We start from the raw sequence: 15,398 nt of genomic DNA, 5'->3' as shown, positions 1-15,398 counted from the left end.
CCCAAGCAGTTTTTTTAGCCAGGCTGTGAATATGTTTTTAAATGCCCTAAAAGTCTGTTTTTGGCTGAGTGTGTATGTAACCCCCGGTCCTTCTGCAGCTGGTCTTAGGCAGATTATTGATGAACAGCAACTTTGAGCACTTCCGCATAGGCTTAATTTTTCTTAACCAGATGTTGCCTCTTGGTGTGTCCACATTTCTGTGATATCAACTTTGAAACATTGCTGTCAGTCAGTGCAGAAAGGATAAAAGCCTTGAAGAAGTTACCTGTGTCATCATACCCATGTATACTTTGTAACTGAGATATGAATATCTATCATTCGATATCTTCATTTTAATGCAGAATCTTGAAGCCAAGGGCCAGACTTTAAAAATCAAAATGGTCTTGTTCACATCTGCAGTTTAACAGGTTATGATAAATAAAGTGAAATTAAAAGAAGTATGTTTAAGCTCTTAGAGACCCCCCTGTTTGCTTGATAATTGTCAGAGGAAAGCTGCTGGGCTCTTTGTAGTATCAATTAAAGCTCCTGTAAGGAACTTTTTGTTCGTTTTGTTGTCTAAGCATAAACAATTATTGCTACAGGTCGTAATCGCTTTTGTAGTTCACACAGAGGCACAACTAATAGTTTAAGACTGTTTCATAACTGAAGAAGGTCTCTTCATAGGAGCTTTAAGATGTTATATTTGGCTAGTAAAGACATTAATTCATTGTTTTGTGGCAGAAATGATTTTTGCAGAACTCTTTTGAATCTTTAGTTGTGACCTTATGCTCTTTTCCTACTTCTAATCAAGTAATCTCATGGTTGTCTAAATGAAGCTCTTGATGAATTAAACAGACATGAAGATAGAAACTTAAAACATAACTTTGTCTGTAAAGTTTGAGTGCAGCGACACGTCACTAAGAAAATAGAAATAGAGAATAGAAAATACTTTATTTATCCCAGAGGCGAAATTCAGGAACTTAACACTTATGAGGTGAGCTCATTATCTCATCAACTTTTAAGAGACCAGAACTTTTTCATCTAATGGAGTCGCCCCCTGCTGGCTTTTAGAAAAAAATGCTTGTGTAGTGCATGTCACATATGCTTTGGTTCTCAGCCCCTCAGCATATTCAGCCATTTCATACAGCTGGTGTGATGATTATTTACACTTGAACAGTTTTGCTCTTTAGCTGTTGAGCAGCCACAGGATAAAAAAAAAAAAAACAACGACATTGAGTTAAATCTTAGGAGTGGACTCTCATAAACAAAGATCTTTGCCTGCACACGTGTTGATGACTTTAGCCAACTTTTAATTGCTGATCTTGACCCATAATAATGACAGCGTGTGTCTGTGCTGCCCTGCCATGGACTGATGACATCAGTGTCACCCCTACATGTAACCATGATGTAAAGACACCTGTACGGGTCCATTGCAGAGCTGAACATGTCGACTGCTCAGGTTATTAATGCTCATTTAATCTCAGCTCTGGCAGATAGAGCAGACCCGCTCATAGACATCGAACATGCTGGCTATCACCGCCCCGGCCTGCTCTGTCATTTAAATATGCACAGATGACAACAATGACAGCATTAATAGTAATGATAGCAATATGAAGCTAAGGCCTCATCATCAGCATCATTAGCATATCTCCTGGGAGATGAGCCGTGATTGACAGCAAGCGGGCTGTTTTTTGGGGCTGCAGCTCAGCTATCAATTACCTCTGTGCATATCAACCATCATTATGTAAAATAACTCCGCTCCGCTCAGCTCGGCTCAATTCTCTTAAGTCTTGTTCCCTCGCATAACTCACTTTCCCTCTCCTGTGCATCTCCTCCCCCCTTTTGCCATCCTGCCTCCTTTTTTCTTTCTTTTGCACTCCATTTCGCTCCCGACCACTCGCTCCCCATCCTTTTACTCACACTTTCTCCCATTTGTGTTCTTTTTCTCACTCCAATCTTCTTCTCTGTTTCTCTTACTTCCAGTGTTGTTACTTATCCATGATGCTTGGAGAGTGCATGTGGATGTCTTCCACGTCACATTTATGTATTTAGCAAATAAGGCATACGCCTAGAAGTTGCTTCATACAGTTTAGGCTCTGGTGGATCTCAAACAGGAAGTCAACAGACACACAGGACTCCAGGCTTCATTATGCTTCTTTAACATATAAAATATATACATTTCAAACAATCCTCACTGCCATGCATCCTCTATGTTGGGATAAATGTCAAACAATGCATTCACTAGAGGGTGCTGAAACTAACCAGTTTTGCATGGATCTCTTTTGCTGCCACAACATTTAGTCCCTGCCCAGCTGTAGATCTCTTGCTGTGATTGTCTTCCTGTGTGTGAGGCAAGTTAACCTCTCAGACATGTTTATGGTGCTTCACTTACTCGCACAGTCCCTCCCTCAAAGTTCCAGCATAGCTCAAAGTATTCTTCTCTGCTGTCTGGTCTGGTTTGAGCTGTTGGCTACACTGCTTGATACTGACCACAACATTTCCTGAGGAAGTTTGAAGAAGTTTGTCTGTATCCACAAACTTGTGATGGGGATTCTGGCTCTTTTTAGAGAGTCGGCTCTTTTGGCTCCCAAGCAGCTCTTAAATTTCTTGTTATTGCTTAAATTAATTTATTGCCAACAATAATGTTAAATTGTAAGCAAAATTAATTATTGATGTAAAAAAAATGCATTTAAAAAAAAATATATATATATTTATATCTTCATTTATTATATTACTGTAGCTGTTTATCTTATCCTTTTATTCTTTTGCGGCTCTTTTGCAGCTTTAAAAAAAAAAAAAAAAAACGGGAGCCAAGTAAAAAAACGTGTTGGCTCCCAATCAGGAGCCAGCTCCCCTCATTCATTTGAAGGGCTGGCTTTTCAAGCCAGCTCGTTCACGACTGACACATCACTCCTACAAACTTCCAGAGACACAAATACAGACAAAAGATCACAAAATACAGGCAGAAAGCTCTGTTAGACAAGACTTTAAGATGGTCATTACAGTCTGGACACGGAAATAAAAACACCAATCATTCCTATTTAGTGCAGCACTAGTGCAGTTATGTATTTTATAGCATAATTATCAGTGTGAACTGTCATTGCTGTGATGTTCCTTACACCAGCGATCTAAAAGCTCAAATGGATTATTGAAAATGGTTGTTGTGTAAAGAAATACTTTTTTTGTTTGTTTCCTGCTTCCAAAATGTGACAATTTTCTGCATTTCTCAGTTTATCTTGTAAAATTAATACTCTTTTTTGCTCTTATTTGAACAAGAGAAGCAGTTTGAAGACAGCAGCTATGGTAAAATGTGGGCCTCTGTTTTTTTGTTAAGTCTTGTTTTTGTTTAATTTATTTTTTATTTTGTCAACATTACATTAAACAGACAAATGATACACCAAAGAAAATGAATATGTTTTTGCAGAAACCTGATTTCTCCATATTTTATCATTTTAAATCTTTTGTATAACTTGATGCTATTGATCCTCCTCTATGCATTTTAGTGGATTTTCCAAATGTTACAGAAGGAAATTATTTTAAAAAGTTACTTGTGACATAAAAGTTAGGATTAATTGTTTTCTTACATCGTGAAAGCAGTGTTTGTGGAGACACAGGGTTTATGTCTGTCATTGAAGACGTGAGTTATCAAAACTACATGGTACTTACAGTTATACATACTATCAGCATTTATAACTTTCTAGCTTATGTAAGACTTGGTAATAGTCACAACTTATTGATCCAAGTTTAGAGTGCATTTCCAGAAACCCTTCCAAGAAAACATTCATAATCATCCACCTCTCTTTGCTCTGACCTCACTCATCGTTTAGACAGAGCGAAGGAGCCGTCCCTGCACCGTGGTTACAGCACAAACTGTATCAGCCATCTCTGCTGAAGCGCTCTTTAACAGGACACTACACAACCTCAGAAATAACAAGCATTTCCCCCACAGGAAGCAATAGATTATCACATTATTTGTCTGATAACAGCTGAGCACAGGGCGTGATAGTATTTCCTATCCTTGTTTTCCCTCCTGCATGGCTTCTCAGAGAGCACACACAGGGTCCAGCTCTGAAATCTGATGTCATCACATTTAACCATAACAACACTCAGTGTAAACAGGAAACAGGAAGTTGATCTCTGACTGATCAGCAGACGGAGAGGAACACTCACACTACACATATGAGTCAGATTAGCTTTTGGTAGTGATGGATTAGAGGAAAAAGCATGAATGAGTGATGATGAGCAATAATCTTTTTTTCCTTAATCTTATTGTCATGTGCTGTTTTATTTTTTTTATATCTTCTGAGCATGTTCAGACTCTAATTTTCATGTCATTTAGAAACAATCCTCCTCCCTGTGCAGCATGGTGTTATAAAGTAAAGTGTGCAACCACAAACCACTTACTGGCAGTTGTGATAGGCTCACGGGCATGAGCAAGTTGTTTCACACATAATGTGGAAAATCATCATTCTGTCAGAAAGCAGTGCCAAGACAGTTGGCAAGCAGGTGAAATAAGACATCTAAAGCAAGCAGGGAGACAGAGCAGAGACAGAGGAGAGACAGAGGAGGCAGGAGCAGCAAAAAACACTGATCTGTTGTTCAGTTTGTCTGCACTAACTGACTGCAATTTCTCCACCTGTCAGCAACCACTCACCAGAACGCTGTGTGTGAGCGCTGTGTGTGAGCGCTGTGTGTGAACGCTGTGTGTGAACACTGTGTGTGAATTAATGTATCTGTGTTTGTGACCATGTGTGTGTTTTGTTTTTTCTCTCCTCCGAGGCAGCATCGTTATTCTTGGCTCAGTAGAATAGTGAGTCTTCAGGGAATAAAACGGACACAGACATTCAGTCTTAGACATTCGCGCTCTTTTTACACACACACACACACACACACTCACACACACAGAAAGCTGAATTTCCCCCGGATGTCACCCTTGCCCCGTTGGCATTGTAACTGTTTAAATGACAGGAGAGTGGTCGAAACAAAACTCCCACAATTTTCCATCCTCTGTCTGTCCTCTATTTGTTTTCTCCTTCACACACTCCTGTTCTTTTCCTCTGTCTGTCTCTCCATCCTGACACCCTCTCCATCTCCTCTCTCTGTCACTCCCTGTCTCTTTCTCCTCAGGTCTGTGTTAGCCCTATATATTAAATATTAATGTCAGTTGTGCTCTGAGCCATAATTGCCATCTCAGCCTCTGAATAATGGATGTAACTGTGCTGTTCACTACTACACCATGGCTAACAGGCTAAAAAAACCTGCATCCAGATGTGGTTTTACAATGTTACTTTGAATTAGAGGTTGAGCCGCATTAGCATCCTTGTGTGGTTGAGCATGTTTTGTTGGCTAACGGTAATTACAGCACTTAAAACAACAACTAGCATTTAACTGTGAATGACAACATGTTGCATGGTTTTATGACTAGCAATGCAAAAGTTCAGTTAGCTCGTGTAAAACGTCACCCCCGTTACAAGTTGTTTAAATGGATTACAAATGTTTTCATGACAGTAGGATTGAAGTGCTGGTCGTATGTAGTGTCCAAGCTGTAGTTCAGCCACCTGCCACTAGTTGAAGCTGTAGTTCTGGCTAATAACTACCACCCTCATGCTGTCTTTTGATATTTTGAGCTAGAAAACGGGAATAGTTTTAAGGTTGGACAAGGTGAAACTGACAGAAAAATATCTTGACTGGAGTGACGCTAACCAGATCAGGCACGTGGACGTTGATGCACAAGGAGGATTTTGAAGGCTTGTGGTGTGAGCTCTGCAAATATTAGCCACACATGGCAAACCAAGTGACACTGTTTACTTGCAGACTCGGTTTCTTTTTCTATCCAAGTTCTGTTAAAAAGACTACTGATGAGTAGACAAATAATGGGTAGGGTTTTTTTGACAAGCTGAAGAAATAAATATCAGTGCTCTTTAGTATTTATATAATGATTTACTGAGTGGTTGGCTTCATGATCAGATGTTTTTTGTTGCTGCTCTGACTTTACCTACAGTTCAACTTTTAAAACTCTAATGCATTTGGATGCTACTTCCTCTTTACTGACCTATCAAATCAAGAAAAGGCAAGACTTAAAATAACAACTTTGTCAACAACTGTGGCAGAGAATAAACTAATCCAGGAAATCACCAACAACCCTTTTTTTGTTGAGTCTTTCCCAAAACAATCTCTGATTTCTTTCTCTTTCACCAGTTGGAGATATTTTTGCAGCCTCTCCTTGCAACTTTATTTTTGCACTCAGGCTTAAATTTTCAAGAGTAAGGTTTTCCACATGTATACCTACAGCTAAAGTTAGGACACATCTCCTTTCCTATTTTCTTTCAAGGTTGTATTTGGAAAATGTTCATTACTGAGAGCAAAAGCATTTTTGAAAAGCAATTTAAAACAGACTTAATGGTCACCTAATCATGGGAGTGAAGGTGCTCTGGTACAACCTGCATCATCTGGAAACAGGAAGTGGCTGTAAGATTTGTTCTGATGTTGAGATTCTGGGTGCTGCCAGTGCAAAAAATAACACCAGTGGACAAGAGCTTGAATTTTTTTTTTTTTTTTTCACAGCAGGTAAAAGGACAAGATTAGTAATAGGAGTAGGAAATGAAGCTAAAATGCAAACAGCAAACGTAAAATGTTGTTTTTCAGTTAATAAGGAGACATTACAGAGTCATGATCCTACATCAACTCTGCTCTTTGCTTGAGAGCTGAGTGGGTTGTCAATGTTCGCTGTCCTGTAGTACATTGAATCTATTTTTTCTGAGCCCTCAGAAAGCCAGGATTTAAAAGCAAGATAGATTAAACTGTTTTATTTCACTTGCAGATGAAATTTCTACGACGAAACTGTGACACAGTGGTAAACTACCTCCGTGTGTGTGTATGTGTTATATGTTGGTGTAGCTCTTTGTGTGTTTGCAGCACACAGGACTGGTGTAGGGTCAGCTCTCTCAGCGTGGTACTCACAGTGTAGCAAAGGTCAACAGCGCTGTTATCACTTGAACATGATCGAGCCTCGCAGAGAGGGGGAGTGCCCCCTCCCCCACACTTATTCAGACTCTTATAATTGCCTGCTTTAATTGGAGGCCTCTTAACAACCAGTGACTGGACCAGCCAATCAATTCACACAGGGTGTCTGTGGTGTGTGTGTGTGTGTGTGTGTGTGTGTGTGTGTGTGTGTGTGTGTGTGTGTGTGTGTGTGTGTGTGTGTGTGTGTGTGTGTGTGTGTGTGTGTGTGTGTGTGTGTGTAGCTGTGAGCCTTTTGGAAGTGGAGTTGATTAGGCCAGATGAGGTCAAGTTAAGGGGGAAGAGGAACGCACACAGGCTGCATAAAAATGTTGAGTTTGTTCTGCTGGCAGTCAATAGGAGAGAAACACAGGAAGTAGATGGAGCAGCAGTTGGATACATGAAAAATAACAATGATAATATCAGATGACTATGACTGCCTGCCTTTTACATTTAGGAGGGCTTAAACATCCTGGCAGCAGATACAGACAGTATTTTGGCTGTAGAGCCCCTCTTTTTGGGGTTGAGTTTAAAATGATCATCCATTATTAACTGTCTATTTCTTTTATTATTACTTCCTGTCATACTTAGTTTAGTCAGAAACTGAGAGAGAAATAAAAATCCTCAGTTAGAATATTAAATACATTTTATGTCTGTGTGACATACTTTTGATTTTAACCACCAAGATATTATCAATGAACATTTAGCTGAGCAGCACTCTGTACTCTTTGTGTCTTTAAAACAACAGCTTGATAAAGTTAGTTAAGCAGATTTAAACACATCTTCCACGTCAAAGAAAAACTTGTTTTGCTCGATGAAGATCAGCATGTGGGGATATCGTGTCTATTTTGTACTGTTTTAAAGTTTAACTGTAACTCTTACACTAATTTCATCATCAAGATTTGACTAATGTGACACCTTAAAGCTGCTGTAAGAAATGTGTGGTTTGTTTAGATCTTTGTGTCTCCGGTGGGTAAAGACGTACATGACATCACTTTGCTACTCTAATCACGTCTTGTACATGTTAACGCAGTGTTTCCTGACAGAATATCTCATTTGTATTTCTCTTAACTAAAGATGCACAGATCCAACCTTTCCAGTCCTGATACTGATACTTGGGCTTTGGGAACTAATACCAATCCAATACCAGTTATCAATAATAATCAGCATGCCATACTGTGGGATAAGACTTGTTATGTTTTAGGTCAAAGGCAAAAAATGAGTACATATTAGGGGTGCACCAATCACAAATTTCTGGCCGATCACCGATCTTTAAAAAGCCTGTCCTGCCGATACTGATTTTAATTTTTTATAACTGACAGCATATACATTCAATGCTCCAATCTTATTTTATTGAAAATCATTGAAAAATACCTGCGAAACAAAAAAAATCTTTATGATTTAACTCAAACAACCAATAAGTGTCCTCAGTTTTAGGTCTCAGAGCAAAAAGCAACAATAGTTGGCTGTCAGACCTTCCCTGAGGTATATAAGATCAGTTTCAAATGTAAGGATGGATGGCTGGATCACCGATGGATGGCTGGATCACCGATCCCCCAAAAATAAGGAAATCGGCACCGCTCGATTGATGCATGTCTAGTTCATATGGAATCACTAAAGTTTAGGTTTATCTAAACTATAAAATGTCTAAATGTTTACCAGCATTTGGTCAAAACAAAGCTTCAGAATGTACAGAATTTACTGTTTAACTGTAAACTTTTACCCTGTAGACTGGTAATGTAGCTCAAAACAAAGAAAGTGCATCAGAGGTAGCCAATTAACCAAGAGGGTTGGTAGAAAAAGGCATAGAGCTGGTTTCCTGGATCGGCACCATGGATTGGTCCCTTCCCACTGATACCTGATCCAGCTTTGAGGGGCTGGATTGAGCCAATACCCGATACCAAGATCTGGATCGGTGCGACACTACTCTTCACAGTGAGATATACTATTGCATTAATTGGCTGAAAGAAAATCACACCACACTTTTGTTTGCATTTCTAAAACCCACTCCACACTTCTTTCACAGCTGTGTTCATATCTTATATTTCAGGCGGATGAGCCGGAGAGTGTGAGTCTCACACAGAGCTGTACAGCGGCAGGTCAGCTGAGGTGCTCGTGTTAACGCTATGCTAGTGTTGTGAGAAGGACTAGACAGTAGGGGGTCAGCCGGGGTCACCGTGGCTGTCCTCCACTGTGATAGGCTGTCACCCAGGGGTGAAGGGTCAGGATAATTAGGCATGCAGAATCCCAGCGCCGGTGTTCTAACGAAGCCTGAGCTCGTTAACGCACAGTTTTACACTCAGACCTGCCAATGCGCTGCGCTGCACCGTCACACACGCACACACACTCACACACGCAGGGTCCATGTTTGCACACACTCACTTAAACACAGGCGCACACCTCTGCTTTGTTCTGGTGGTCTGGTACAGGGGCTGTCATCTCTGGAACAGAGGAGCACCGTGCTCTGCCACAGGGGACCAGAGGTGATGCAGACTTATGAAAAGTTTAAGATGTTTAAGTATCCAGCTGAGTTTTAAAATTAGGATAAAAACAGGGAGGGTACACAATGAGATGAAACAATATGAGAGCTATAGGCAACTTTTGTGAAACTTCACTTAATCTGATTTTTTATTGCAGTGTGTGATCCTTTCAGAGGCTGCTACAGATTTTTAAACTGCTGTATTTAGACACATCGAGAGATATCTGCGTCTGCTCACGTCAATATTGTTTAAATATGACATACTGCAGAGAGAATATGGATGAACACACACACATTGATGACACAAAAAGATAAATGCAAACAGCAAAGTGTGTACATGTGTGTGTGTCTGCATGTTTGTGCGTGCTTTGTTGTGTCTGCCAGGCTGGCCAGCTGGCTCACACCAAAACACAACCTGGATGTGTTTGTTAGCTGTTGACGGCCATCTGTGTGTTTGATTTATTCTGTAATATAGATTCATGACATATGGTCCCGTTTCAAACACCCAATGTCAAAACGGTTCGCCTTCTTTTGTTACTTCACACTAGTGTTAGCGCTCAAAACAACCCCACAATGAGAGCTTATGGATCAGTCTCTTAGCGTGATGAAAGTCATCTAAATCCTGATAAATCCTTGTTTTTTTTTAGCATGTCTGCAGTAAATTGCCTCCTTGAGTGATTATTCCAGCTGAAGGTCTGGCTTGAGAAATGAAAGGCATGAGGAGAGTGAAAGTTTGAATCCATGAGCGCATGAAACTGAAGGTCAAACAGAAGATCTCCTCAAACTTCAACAGGCTCACAGTCACACTTTTTCACCACCGTCTTTTTTTCTCCTTCTTGTATGTTCATCCAGCCTTAATGTGGCTTTCAAAGCAGTCTCAGTTGGTCTGGATTTAAAAGCTTAAAAAAAAGCGTATTCCACATATCCAGGAGGAAATTCCATGAGGAAATTCACTTTCCAACAGCATGAAATATTAATCTGTCTCTGAGTGGATTCAGGCTTCTGTATGTTGGAGACTGAGCTTGAATTCATTGAGAGAAAGCTGCGGGTTAGTCTCCACTCTGCTCTAATGTCTGACTGTTTAACCTCAAACGTTGCCTGTCCTGTCTGTCTCCGCAGATTCTTCCTCAAATTTTTCCTCAAGTGCAACCAGAACTGCTTAAAAAACGCAGGCAACCCTCGAGACATGAGGAGGTTCCAGGTAAAAAAAAAAAAAATCCATCACACTTTCTTCCTTCTTACCCTTACTCATGTGTTTGAGTGTCCTCCTCTTTCTCTGTTTCACTGTGTTTCCTTTGCACACAGCACATAAAAATGCACAGACGTGTACGGGCATTGTGACAAGGAAACACGGAAATGTGCATGTGCGTGTTTCTGTGTGGGTAAATAAGCTATCAGCGCCTTTGCAGGAAACATGGGATCCTGACCCTGAAGAGTCAGAACATAAATATACACACAATGCAGAGAGGCAAAGAGGGCGGTGTTATAAAGAAGGGAAAGAAATTGAGAAGAATGAGGGAAAACAAAAAAGAAGGAGAGAAAGAAACTGCTGCGTGTGAGTAAGGAAAGAAAATGTGAGAAACAAAAATGAAAGAAGAAGAAAAGGCAGGAGGTTGTAGGGGTTGAGTGTAAGATTTAAAGCAGTGCAGTCTTTATTATTTCCTTATCTCGGCTGCTACAACACAATCAGGAAGACACCACTTGAGTCTGAGTGGAGATAGTGGACGCCCAGGAGATACTGATAGATTTATTACTGTGGCACGTGTGTGTGTGAATGTGTGTGTGTGTGTGTGTTCCTGATTCTGCTCCTTTCCCCGTATATATAAATATCTGTAGTGACCCTGCTTTAAAGTGTGTCTGTGTGAATGTGTGTTTTTAGAGTTCATATGTTTATCTAAGATATAGGACAGAGAAGGAGTCATCCAGCAGTAAGTGTGTGTGTGTGTGTGTGTGTGTGTGTGTGTGTGTGTGTGTGTGTGTGTGTGTGTGTGTGTGTGTGTGTGTGTGTGTGTGTGAGTGTGTGTGTGTGTGTGTGTGTGTGTGTGTGTGTGTGTGTGTGTGACAGTATCTGTGCCTCTAATTGTGCAGCTCTATTGTAGTGGAACCAGGGAAGACAGCTCTGTTTCCCTGGGAGATAATTAAGGGCTGGACCCATCAGGAACTATTGAACAGAAGAGGATAGACACCACACACACTCACACACATGCACAGATCTAAAGTGTGTGTCACAGTGACTTAGTGTGTGTGGAGTATGATGGTAATAGCAGTGATAAGGGGTTACATTTAAAGAGGTTTTCACGCTCTTAACTCCTCAGCATCATGATCTCCAGACCCCCAACATTGTAATGTTCTTATTTCTGCTTCTTCTTCTTCTTTGCCTTCTGTCGTTGTCCACCTTCTGGTTTTCTTACCCCTCTTTCTGCCCATTTGTTCTCCTAACTCACCCAACTCTCCCTTCACTTATTATCTTATATCTGCTTTCCTTCAGGTGGTTGTATCAACTACGGTGAGCGTAGAGGGACACGTCCTATCAGTCTCCGACAACATGTTCGTCCACAACAACTCCAAACATGGCCGACGGGCCCGCAGGCTTGACCCTGTGGAAGGAACGCAGTCTTACCTAGAGCACGGTAACACAAGAGTGCATGAGAGCGTGTGTGTGTGTGTGTGTGTGTGTGTGTGTGTGTGTGTGTGTGTCTGTGTGTGAATCTGTGTGAGTGTAAGCAGCATGGCCACCAGATGGTTGATGGTTTAATCCTATCAGGTGATTCCTGCCCCTCCATCTGGCTAATCCAACCCACTACACACACACACACACACACTCATACACACATGCACGCTCACATGAACGCTCACAATGCATTGTGTGATGTTCTGTGTGTGTGTTTCTGAGTGTAATATCATTATGATTCTTCTTTTACAAACACACCCAGACTATGGGATGTAATTCAGATAAAGGCTGATAATCACACACACACACACACACACACACACACACACACACACACACACACACACACACACACTTATTCACTTTTTCATTTTTTGACAGATGAGCTTTTATTTCGGTGACACAGGATCGGCTTTGAGCTTATACACACGACACTCTCACAATACTGAAGTGACATAAAGCTGACTGTATCCATTCTGTCTGTAGTATTAACGCACTGAACCCTGTGTTTATGTGTGTGTTTGTGTGTTTGTGTGAGTGTGTGTTGGGTTGATGTTTCGATCTGTTTCATATCATTACCTAAAAATGAGCTGCCCTGATCCTGTTTCAGTCCGGCTTTGGGCTAAAATAAAAAAAACAAGAAACAAGAAGACTTCTTCATGTTCACAGAGTCATTCCAGGATTTTCACAGCAGTGAATTAATTTCTCTTAATGAGTGACTCATCTGTGTCATAGAGGTCTTTCTTTTTTTGAGCATGTTTGTTTTTTGTGTTTGGGGGCAGAACGAAAAACTGAGGTTCTTTAACAAGACTTGAAAGGGTCCAACTGCATCTCAAGGTCCACTTAAATGCAGACATCTGAAGTGATGTTTTAATTTTGGAAGTTTTTGTGAGATTATTCAGATAATATGCCTTTCTCTCCAAATCAGTGTTTGTTCAAGCGGTTAAAAAGTACACAGAAATGGAATAAATAAGTGTTTATAAATAGTAAACAGGAAGAAAACAAAATTTAAAATCACTTTTTAATGACTAATCTCAAAAATAAAAAGCTGAGTGTTTGAAATGTGAGCTGACTTTGTCTCCTTGAAGAAAAAACAAAGGGTGACGTGTGAAGAAATGAATTTAGATGCAGGGGTAGTAGAGCTTTTGAATACATTTCCCTTTCTGCTTAAGACAATAGACTGGATGGATAGATTAGTACACTGATTATAAGTACTTTTGATAATCAGCATCAGGTGATATCTGCACTCACAATGCGGATAATAGAAAAACATAAATAATGTCTGCAGACACTGCAGGCAGCTGCATGGATGTAGATCACTAGCCATGTATACATGGACCCAAATATTCCGCTTGCAATCGGTTTATTTGCTCAAACGGAAAGTATTTAACCTTTGTATACACCTCAGTACGAAAGAAAAGTGCCAGTCCGAATGGACATTTAATCGGTTTCACAGGGTTGAAATATTCCTTTCCCCAAACCGATTGAGGTATCATGTATCCGCTCAAATGGAAAGTTGTCAGGGTGCGTTCTTTCAGCGCATGCTCAGATATGACGTAAGACGCAACTAGAGACGTTCCTCAATTTTATAAATGGCAGCGAACAGTCAGCACTGGACTGCTGCGGAAAGTTTGTTTTTGATCCAAACTTTGAAAGAAATTAACATAATTTCAAGACTGGACGGACGACAAAATCCGAATACGGAGGATTGCAATACCGTGATAAACAAACTGTCGTCCTCCAGCTTTGATAAATCACGTGATGTTTACGTTGTTCTGTGCATGCCCCATTGACTATTCTGTTTGATTATAGCGGCGCATGTAGACCAGAGATTGGAATATTCCTCTCCATGTATACTATTGTTTTCAGAAAAGTCATTCTGAAAGATTCCATTTGGAAATACAAAAATTTCTCATGTAACCTTGGCTAATGTTAACGTCAATCTGGATGATAAATCTAAAAGATTTACAGGCTGGTGTTTCATTTTAATTCTGCAATAATGTATTTTTAAAAATGCTGTTAAATATTGTTTCTTAAATAACCATGTTCTGAAATCTACAGCACAACTCTGTGTGTTTCACTTACATTGAATTTTTTAACAAAACTTTTAAAAACTATTAAAAAACGACCACATGATTTAAGCTTGTTATCTCCCATTAAACTTTCAGATATCAGTCAATCACTTATTTTGTCTCTCAGACCAATTCCATAAACTGTTACTGCTGCTGAGGGAATCATCTCTGTTACCCTCTTTCTCTCTTTTTGATTAATTTCACTGAAATCCTCCTCTTTCCCTCCAGGAGCAGCTCCCTGCATTAAAGCCATCAGTCCCAGCGAGGGCTGGACCACAGGGGGCGCTACAGTCATCATCATAGGAGACAACTTCTTCGATGGTCTCCAGGTGATCTTCGGTACCATGCTGGTGTGGAGCGAGGTCAGTCTGCCAACAACCCTCATCCTGTCTGCATGTTGGCCCCTCGTCCGTGTGTTTCTCCCCTCCAACCGTTAGGAGTAATTCAATATGAAAACACACTTTTCCTCCTGGTCCTTTTACTCCATACTCCTGTGCTGGTCTAAACCAGGTTTGCCTCAATGAGTCCCCCACCCACCCCCGTCTCTCTGTTGATCAAATCAGCACATTTCTGATAACCATCGATTTAATGCTCACATACATACGTTTATACCAACACACACATGTAAAAACACACAGCTCACTATCATTTCCCTTGTGCGACTCCTCTACAGAATGTTTATTTGTCTTTTGACTCCACTCACCGTGTGAGCTGAGCGACCGTGGCTCTCTTCCAACAACAACACCACCAAGTGTGTTTGTGTGTGAGTGTGCGCATCCTGGCATACATGGATGGGAGTGTGTGTTTGTGTATGTGCTAAGAGCTGAGGGGTTTGTTTACAGTGCTGAGAGCCACACTTACATACACTAACATGTGTACAGAGTCTCAGTTGAGCTTAGTTCAGACTGACTCAGCTCTCAGGCGTTCGTTTTAATGGATTTTATCCAGCAGAATGTTTCATTTGCTCTCAGTCTGATTATTGATTCTGAAGCGAGAATAAACACATTTTTAAACGAATCTTTTGGTGGTAAGTGATTGCGTGTTTGCCAAGTTTTGTTTGTCTGTAGATGCTTCTCCTTCCTGCAGAATCATCCTAAAACCTGGGCCAAATAGTAGAAGCTATTTTTAAAATCCGTCAATAAAAATGTGATCCTAAAGACTCACATACAGCTCAGTGGAAAATCTCCTTTTATCTGGT

The 15,398-nt window shown here is 40.5% G+C and overlaps 1 protein-coding gene across 3 annotated transcripts in view; it reads left to right on the top strand.

Moving 5' to 3' along the window:
* The window catches only part of LOC141791571 (transcription factor COE1-like), a 103,538-nt gene that overhangs the window by 58,306 nt on the left and 29,834 nt on the right, over window positions 1-15,398 (top strand). For all 3 annotated transcript variants that reach the window (XM_074672136.1, XM_074672137.1, XM_074672135.1), the window contains exons 7-9: window positions 10,577-10,658; window positions 11,946-12,087; window positions 14,429-14,562. In XM_074672136.1, coding sequence (XP_074528237.1) covers window positions 10,577-10,658; window positions 11,946-12,087; window positions 14,429-14,562 — 358 coding nt within the window. The remainder of the gene's footprint in view (window positions 1-10,576; window positions 10,659-11,945; window positions 12,088-14,428; window positions 14,563-15,398) is intronic.

This window comes from Halichoeres trimaculatus, unplaced genomic scaffold, assembly GCF_033239565.1.
Source record: "Halichoeres trimaculatus isolate MK-OKI-2021-1 unplaced genomic scaffold, fHalTri1.1 fHalTri1_scaffold_6, whole genome shotgun sequence".
Lineage (NCBI taxonomy): Eukaryota > Metazoa > Chordata > Actinopteri > Labriformes > Labridae > Halichoeres > Halichoeres trimaculatus.
Note: the sequence above shows the minus strand (reverse complement) of the source record. Positions and strands in the feature narration are given on the sequence as shown.